Source organism: Strigops habroptila, chromosome 1, assembly GCF_004027225.2.
Source record: "Strigops habroptila isolate Jane chromosome 1, bStrHab1.2.pri, whole genome shotgun sequence".
Taxonomy (NCBI): domain Eukaryota; kingdom Metazoa; phylum Chordata; class Aves; order Psittaciformes; family Psittacidae; genus Strigops; species Strigops habroptila.
This window is the reverse complement of record NC_044277.2, coordinates 76349503-76358703: the sequence shown is the minus strand read 5'-3', so window position 1 is coordinate 76358703 and position 9201 is coordinate 76349503. Positions and strand designations below refer to the sequence as shown.

At 46.8% G+C, this 9201-nt stretch overlaps 1 protein-coding gene across 2 annotated transcripts in view; it reads left to right on the top strand.

Moving 5' to 3' along the window:
- The first annotated feature begins 247 nt into the window (after positions 1 to 247).
- MYO10 (myosin X) overlaps positions 248 to 9201 on the top strand; it is a 161081-nt gene continuing 152127 nt past the window's right edge. Inside the window, exon 1 of one of the 2 annotated variants that reach the window (XM_030471577.1) lies at positions 248 to 531. In XM_030471577.1, the coding sequence (XP_030327437.1) occupies positions 511 to 531 (21 nt within the window). In that variant the 5' untranslated portion in view covers positions 248 to 510. The remainder of the gene's footprint in view (positions 532 to 9201) is intronic. The other variant, XM_030471666.1, reaches the window with a different exon arrangement.

The window sequence follows — 9201 nt, the reverse complement described above, 5'->3', positions numbered from 1 at the left end:
AGCAGCTGCAGCGGGCGGACCGAAACGAGGCCCCGGGGACCCTCGGGAGCCACACCGAGGGGCAGCAGCGGGACGGGACAGGGCGGGCGCGGGGTGCGAGGGGCCCGGGGGCGCTGCCCGCGGCCCGGCCGGGGCGGGGCGGGGGCGCGGCTGAGCGCGGCACAGGGAGCGGCGCGGCCCCGGCTCCGCCTCTGCCCCTGCCCCGCCGGGACGGGACGGGGCGGCCCCGGGTAGCAGCGTGCGGCGGCGGGAGCCTTCTTCCTCCTCCTCCTCCTTCTTCTTCTTGCCCCTTCCCCCGGCTCGCAGCGGCGGCTATGCGCTGCCGGGACCGGCTCTGAGGGTGCGTGCGGACAAAGGCTGCGGGCCGGTGCCGGCGCTGGGGCGCGATGGAGCGGCGCGGCGGCTGAGGCGGCTCGGTGAGGCCGAACCGAGCCGGGCCGGGAGGCAGCGGCACATGGTGCGCGGCTGGGGCCCGGCGCTGCGCACCCGCGGGCGGGCCGAGGGGCCACCATGGACAACTTCTTGGCGGAGGTGAGCGCGGGCCCGTGGGGTTTTCCTTTCCTCTCCTCCTTCCTTCTCCTTCAGCTTTGTGAAGTCGCTTTGTGGGGCAGGAGCCGGCAGCAGAGCGGCAAGGGGCTCTCGAAAAGTGCCGTGTGTTCCTCCGAGCGAGCGCCTCGGCTTGCAGGGGGTTTGCAGGAGCAGATCCTCGGGCATCGGACTTCGTGAGCGGGAGGGAGGGCTCCCCCCCGACAAAGTACCAGCCGTTCGGGCCGTTACCGGGGGCGGAACTCGAGGCCGCCGGCTTTTCGTCGGGAAGGCGCTCGGCGCTAATTGGGGTTCATTAGAGCGGGCAGTGGCTGGAGGTGCCGGCTCTGCCCGCCCGAGCCCCTGGTGCCGCTGCCCCGCGCCCCCCGGCGGCACCCCTTGCGCTGTTGGCGCCCTTGGGCAGCCGGCTGCCGTGGGCTCCGGCACCGGTGCTGCCGCGGGTCCATGCCCCTCTGCCCGCGCCGTCCCTGCTGCCGCGGCGTGGCCGCCTTTGAAGCCGAGTCTCGGTGAGAGGGAGGGGCTCCCTCCTCGGTGTTCCCTGCATGAAACCCGGGGAGGTTACTTATTCTGCCTCGTATGGGCAAGGGAGGCTTCAAATGATGGGAGTAGAGATGCTTTTTAAGGTCTGTTTCTTAAATGTATGTTGTTAAAGTATAGACCAAGTTTTCCGATACAAAATGCAAAGCAGTAAGGCTTAAGTCTTGAAAGCAGTTTGAACTTTACCATTATCTCGTGGATCGTAACAATCTCCTCATGTCGGGTGAGCAAACCGAATCAAAGACCCTTTGCTACTTAGGGTATACACTAAAAGTCAGAACTTGGCTCCTATTCTGGTCTAAGTTAGCTGAATTTTATACAGTGATATTTTACCAGATCAGTTCAGCCCATCTCGTGTGGACCCAGCGTTACGAACATAAGGTGTCTGGTGTTAGCACAGCGGCTTCTGTGCGTGTGTTGTGCTTGCAGGCTGCTGGCAAAGCTTGCATTGTATCTGGGTTGCGACTTCTTGGTGACTGACTGCACGGCTGCTTTAATCACAGCTCTCGCAGAAGCGGTTGCACTGTCACGGTTGTAAATGCAGGTCAGGCAACTGCTTTACAAGGCTGTGATTAAGCTGCAAACCCGTCCTTTGCCCTCACGAAATAACTTCCCTCGTGTTCTCGGTGCTGCTGTTGATGCTCCCACAAGAAAAATAGGTGATCTGTTTACCGGAATAGTAATTAGTCAAATAAAAGAAGGTCATACACCTTACTGCTTGTTAGCTTTTCATTTGTCAGGCAACAAAAGTTCTGTCAAGTGCAATAAGAAGGAAGAAATGCAGGATTAGCTTTGAAAAAGTCTGACTTAAGTAGTAATATTGCTTTTTTTTTATCCCTTCCCCCCCCCGAGAGGATGTAGCTCTTGCCTTTCAAAAGCTTGCAAGCCATGAGCAATATGGTAGTATTAGCCTAGCCTTGCAAAATTAATCTAAAGAGTCATTCACTCTGACACAAAGTACTGTAGCGTGCCCTACATAAAGGTGAAGAAGAGTTTTAATGGTTTTGACTCCCCTATTAGCCAAAATTACTTGCCCCAGGGAAAAGGCAAGTAAATTTTGCCAGTCTCTGTTAGTATTTCTGCATGTATTTATGTTAATTTGTGGTTGCTGCATGCAGACTTTGATCTTTCTTAAGAACTCTTACTCCCTTTCAACATGTTGATATTACTTTAAAAGATCAGTAAATATAGCACCTTGACTTTAATCTGCATCCAAAGTCCCACCCGTAAGTATAAACATTTTCCTTTCCTCACACTGGAGCATATGTAAATGGCATATAGGGAGCATGAGGCACAATTGCAGAAATGCACTGGGCCTGACCCAGCTACCACAGAAAATTGTTGAAGGCACAGGATTGAGCCACTAGCTGGGTAATTTAATTTGTGTGAGGCAGACATCCTGCAGCTGCTCTTTACAAAAATATTTGCTGACTTATCTGAGAGAATTACTGTTCTTGTTAAAATAAGTTGTAGTGCGTGGAGGAAAGCGGAAGCTGGATGCAAGGCGCAGGTAAAAAGCCTGGTCTGCTCTGCTCTCATTTGTCAGTGATGTGAGTCCGCTGATAGAAATTAAATGTAGGGAGGAAGTTCTTTACTGTGAGGGTGGTGAGGCCCTGGCACAGGTTGCCCAGAGAAGCTGTGGCTGCCCCATCCCTGGCAGTGTTCAAGGCCAGGCTGGATGGGGCTTTGAGCAACCTGGTCTAGTGGAAGGTGTCCCTGCCCATGGCAGAGGGGGTTGGAACTATTCTATGATTCTGTGATATACATTATGTTTTGGGAGGAAGGCTGGTGGGTGAGAAAGGTATAGGTTGTTCCTCAGTGTTACCAAGAACTTGCTGCGCTGGAGGCAGGAGTGTTTTCAGTCTGGCTGTTGGAAAGAAAACCCTTGTATTACTATTTCTCCCATACTTTTCCGTAGCTAGATGCTGACTGTGAGCTGCTCTCACTGAAGGGTGATGTTCACTGGAACAAACTGGGGCAGCTGGGTTGGATACTGCCAGAGCGCAGTCACAGAGGTGCTCCTGTTAGGACTTGCCGTGTTAGGTGAGGTGTGGGATGGCACCAGGATCCCCTTGATCAGCTGATGCTGCCATTGTCTGTCACTTAACAGCTTTATGATTTCTCCATCTTGCTGCCCAGTTTCCTTTCTTTACTATTTCTTCATATTCTTAGCTTTTGTTGTTACAGGATGGCAAGTACTTGTCTCCAGAGAAGCCTTAATTTCCATCTGTGTCCCAGTTTTTCTAAATCAGTCAAAAGAAGGGCTCTGAGTAAAGAATTAGGCTGGAAGAGTCAGCCCTGGAATTTACTCCCCAAAATCCTTTTATTGCTGGAAGTTATTAAAGTAGTTGTACAATTGCATTCTAAACGCAGAGAAGTGTTTTCTGAGACTTTAAAAACTATTTAAGGCTGTTGAGTGATCTGTGCTACCTTTCTGTGTTTGAAGGAAGGTCGGTGGTAGAGATGTAACTTTTTTGGTATGTTTACATAGTCATGTTTTCGTATATAAGGTGTTTAAACCTCTAGAAATCCCAGAGATCCATACTCAGAATTAAAAGTATGGATGTGTGCAGCAGAGCTATTTGGCTGAGTTGCTCAAAACAGCCTGAAAAAAATCGTTCCTGTATGTTTTACTAGCAGCTAGGGTGCTTGCAAGGGAGCAGCCTCTTGTGGTAGCTGAGGTCAGGCTTTTTTCCAGTGAGAATGCATCCCTACTGAAAGGGGATGTATGCCATAAGGGAAGGAGGAAAGTCATTTCAAGATGAGAAGGAACACAGGGAAATTTAGCACAAAAAAGGCAGGAGAGGGAAGCTCAAACTGGCTCTTCAGCATCTGAAGTTCCCAAGCAGTGCTTACCGGGGCAGCAGGGGAAGTGGATGCAGAAGTTCATCTTCCTTCTCTTATGTGTGGAGTCACTTTGCCCAAGACATATGGTGTGTTGCACTGAACCATGGTCGCTGTCCTTGTCACAGAAGTGTGGCAGTTGCTGGCCCAGCTGAGATCAGAGAGTGTTTGGGGTTGGGAGGGACTTTTGAAGGTCATCATGTCAGAACCTGCTCTCTGAGCAGTGCTCAGCTCCTGGGGAGTTTGCAGCGCTGTGTGCGTAGCGATGGCTGCAGGGGTTGATGGAGTTCAGCTGCTGCTAAGCTCTAAGGACAAAGGATTTCCCTCTCTCCCTGCAATTTCCATAATTGGAAGAGAAGGATGAGGGCAATTCTGTCTCCTGCCTTCTGTGTAGAAGGTCTGGGTAGATGATGTTGAAGGAGAGGGTTATAAAATCATCATTATCCTAGAGGGGTCCTATTGATGTTTCTCTAAAATTGCATAGAGGTTTGTTGGAGCTGTGGGTAGCCTCCTTTGAGACACAGCAGATACTCTGTCCAGCATACTTTTATTTTTAGCAGTACTGCTGGTACCTAGGAGTTCAAAATGGTTTCCTTCATTTCTGCTTTCCACTGTTGCCTGTATTTGCTTGTGTACCCTGTTTTAAGGGCAGGGCTCCCAGCATGAGTCCTGAAGGAGCAAGTGTTGAACCTCCCTCTGTGGGAAGGAGATGGGACAAAAATTAATTCTGAGGCTTTGAACTTAGCTTCAGGGACCTGTCAGAGGAGGTATTTACCGAGCCTGGAAGCTCTCATTTTGGATACGCAGCTTGCGCCAGGCTATTCTGTGATGCTGCTGTGCTGTGGCATTTGGAAGATTACCGCCTTCCAGCACAGAGGTCCTTCATGGAGACCTTCGAGAGGTTCACCATCCTCTGCAACCAAGTGACCTTGGCACTGTTGAGTTTCTGCTCTTACAGTGAAAATCGGTGATGCTAATAAATTTCTGCATCAATATACACAGTCTTGGAAGTCTCCCAGTTTTAGTTTAGAAGTGTTTTACTGATAGCACAAATATGGGTCTGATGTTCCAGCTTGTGATGTTGGTGTCAGCTGTGTGGCTTGGCCAAGTTGCATTTCAGACCGGTGGGGTAAAACCATCATCCCATCGGTGATGGTGCAAGGGTTATGTTTCTGGAGGGCTTCCCAGCGCCAAAGCTGTGCCAAGCAGGACCAGTGCCTCTTCTGGCTGTTGGGGTTGGCTGCGTTTTCTGAAGTTTCTGAACTGTGACTCCTTCTCACATTTATTTTTTTTGAAAAAGCCGATGGTTTTGTCAACAGTTATTTTTAGGTTCATTAGAGAGCATTATGTTTTGACTAGAGAATGTTTCGGGGGGTCCCAGGTCTACCTTACGGAGTCAGAAAGACGTTTTTGCGGGTTTATTTCTGTAAGTCAGGAAATCGCATTCAGTTCATCAGTAGCACGTCATCGTAACTGCCTAGTACCAATACTTCACATGTGCCTTTCATACGGTACATTTGTGTGACTGAAGCAGAGTCATCGTTGCTGGGCTGGAGCCTAGCAGCCTGGCTGGCACCACCAATATTGTAAAATGACACAAGAATTCTCTTAAAGCTGCAAAACATATAACTATTGAAATTGGCAGTGGAGGCTCTACATTGTGCAGGGTCTGCTTGTGGTTTTTTAGGTACGTTCAGTCAGACTCCAACCAAAGGAGAGCTGTGAAATCCCCACTGTTACAGAAGTCTTGGCTGCTTCTGAGCGTTGGCTTTTTTTACCTCCTAGTGACACCTTGCTGAAATGTTCCTTTTTTTGTTGGTCTTTTCCCTAATTATATGTTTGTGTCAGCACTTTGAGTAAGCCATTTTGCTCTAACCAGATTTTCTTCTTTATATGTATTTTAATTTGGTGAGCCCTCTGTGTGGGTGATACTGAAGGCTGTGAACCTCTTTGGCTCTTTTTTGGTTTTGGAGCCGTCGCACAGCCTGCTGCCAGGTAAAAGGGAATTGTGTTTGAAAGCATGGCCAATCCCGACTTATTTTTGAAGCTGAGTGGCATGGGCTTGTATCATAAGTGCTTCACAGTTTTTTTCCGTGATTCTGTGGAGGCAGGAGATAACTACTTTGCAGGGGAAAGGGAAGCAGAAAGAGAGGGGAGCTGGACCTTTCAGTGTCACAGGGAGAGTTTAATATGCTGGTCCAATGAGTAGCCTGAGAAACCCTGCAACCTTTCAGTGCTCTTATTGCCCCAGTGTGCCTCAAAATGTGGAAAGAAAAGTTTGGGACTCCTTATCAAAAGTTATGCTGTTGGGTGGCTTGGTTGTACCATGTTGGGCTTCTGCTATGGGGTTTTTAGCTGAATCGTGGGTTTCAGCTTGGGAAGACCAATATAGTCTCATTAATATGTTTTTTTTGGGCTTCAGAAGATAGCCGGAGGAAAACTGGTAGGTCCTTGGCTCTGTGTGTGTGCGTATGTGTATTTATATAGTGTCAGTGTGTTTGCACAGAACAAATCCAGACCTAACCCCTAGCAAGTGAATGACATGCCTCCTTTTTTATATTTTTTTTTTTTCTTTTTAATATGGGGAGTGCATATTGATTGAAGTTAGAAAAAGAAAAAAAGATTTCTAGTGAGGGAAATGTCTTTTCATGTCTCTTGGGGGGATGCGGCCCCAGTGGAAGGTGCTGTAGCTTCCCGCGAGGGACAGGAGCAGCAACTCCATCCCTTGTACTCCTGGCATGGTGACTGTGTGCCTGTTGCAGGCCTGGAGGGAAGCGTGTCCTCTGAGTAGTTTGATCTTACCACCACTTTTAGCTGCAGGGCCAGTATTTTTCCTTAGTGAATCACAGTCCCCAGCTGTGGTCAGAGCCAGGAACACAAGTTTAGGGTGGAGCCCCGGTAGAAGGGCAGGAGGTAAAAAGTCACTTTTGCTGGGGGGGTGGGGTGGAGGGAAGGAAGAATTATCACCCTTAAGTCACTAATTGTGGCTACTTTACAAGTTTTGGGAATTGACCTCAAAACTTGCTAGATTGATTATGACTTCAGGCTTGTACAAGGGTCATCGCTTAGGCATTCTCATTTCTCTTGATCTTCCTGTTATTTATCATTATGTGACACTTTAAACCATTAGTGAGATGTGAAGGAGGATAGCTTGGCGTTGGGGCAACAGTTCAGGGCAGGTCACTGGTTTTGGGGTAGTATTGGTTCAAATTTTGCATGGTGGATTTTTTTTTTATTATTAGTATTTTTACTTATTTAGGATTTTCTGAGATATTCTACGAAAATTTGGGCATTATCCATTGGTCGTATTTACTGTAATGCAACTTTGTTTTGGACAACCTCCTGATTTAGAAAAGTTAAGTGGATTATCCTTTTGGTTAGAAGCCCAAGCTCAAGCTCAAACACTTCATTCTTTTAAAGACAGGACTTTTCAAAGTTTGCATGCAGAATGGGAACTGATACTAACTATCCTCCAGACCTGCCTTGTGAAGTAAACTATATCCATGCTGATGAAGAAATTACTACGTTGTTACATGGAAAATAAGAATGTTGTATTGGAAAAGTATACTGTGAAAGGTTTATTAGGACAGAAGGAATGAGTAAAGATGACTAGTGTTTCTAAATGTACCTGTAAGAAGTGGGAACGTGTTGGGGGAGAATGTACTGTCTATTCTAGACTCATTTCTGCAAAGTCAGTGATCAAGACTGTCATCTTGGGTAAGTCCAAATATTGTTTATGCTTGTTCTTGATGTCTTCAGCTGGACAGCCACTGTAAGGCTGTGCCAGTGGGGTGTCTGGTGGCTTCCGTGCAGGGTGTCATTCCATGGACATCATAACTGGGGAAGTGACTTCCCGACTGTAAACCGGTGAAGGCTGCTGAGTTGTTTCAGCTGTAAACATGTCACACCTGTGCTTGTTTTACTGATAAATGTAAATAACTTACTCTATTTAGGTGTTTATTTCCTTTGTGGCCAAGTGACTGTTTTTCAGTCTAGCTTGGAAAAGCCTTCTTATTTGGTAGAAAGTTTAGAGGGTTCTTTTTTCCTCTTCTCTTTTTTTTTTTTTTTTTCTCTCCCCTTTATTGAAATCTCAAACATGAGTGATACTGGAAAAAACTTGATAATATATGTTTTTCCTTGTTGAATAGCCTGTTAGGAACAGACACAGTTCTGGTTCAGATTTGAAGCATGGCAGAAACTGGCATGTGTCTGGTTTTGCTGACCAAAGTTAATGTTTCCATTTTGTGTAAACCCTTCTAGAGAGGGGTTTAAACAGTTTCTGTATGAGATATTATATTTTTTCATTACAATTTTTAAAATTGTAATTTAAAAGTTAGCAATTGTGCTTAGTTATTTTACATTAAGAATAAGCCCCCCTAGTCAGTAACTGAGGGGGGAAAAAGAGCCTTTTATGTATCCTTGTGTATGGAAGTCTTCGAAAGTGAAAGGTACCGGTCACTTGTATGGGTTTCTGAACTTGCACTGAAGATTCAGATTCAGTGCATCTTAAGCTGGATTTCTTATGTGTCTCAATGGCTCTGCGTCCAGTGTGTAAATATAAGTATGTTGGAACAGGGCCTAAATGTGGGAGTCAGTATAATACCTTGTACATCTTCTAGGATTAATGGCATGCTGAAGGAAAATGTCCTGGAGGACAGATGTTACCAATCTCCTGTATCATCTAGTGGCCTGCCAGACTTCAGAGTTGAATAGGGTTCCTGTATTTGTATGTTAATACATTTTAGCAAATACTTAAATTGCTTCTGTGGGGCGTTTTGCCTGGTTTATGGTATCAGACTTTTCTTTGAAAGTATGTTATCTTCATCTTGTGGTGAGCCTCACTAGAGATTTTTGAAAGAATGTTAAGCAAAGGTGAATATTGAAGAAGTCAATATTCTCTTTAACCCATTTCTTAGACAGGTTAAGTATTTCTGGAATTATTTGGGTTTGGGTTTTGGTTTTGTTTTGTTCTGAATGAGGGACAGAGGAAGGAAGAGAGGGGAGCTGATCTACAGGCTTCAGGAGCTGAGCTGTGGCTTCACATGTGATCCTGGCTGATGGCATGCACAGGGTGACTGGCTGTGTTGGAGGACTCGGGAAATAAAAGGCTTAAGTACGCTTTGATGTGTTGGTGTTGCCTTTCTGTATATATTCTTGGGAAACTATTCATAATCCTTTATTGTAGATCAGTGATACAAGAGAGTGTTAATACAAGTCTCTGATTTGTTTTGGAGAATGCCCTTAAGGGAGATGCTGTAAAGACAACTTAGCAGA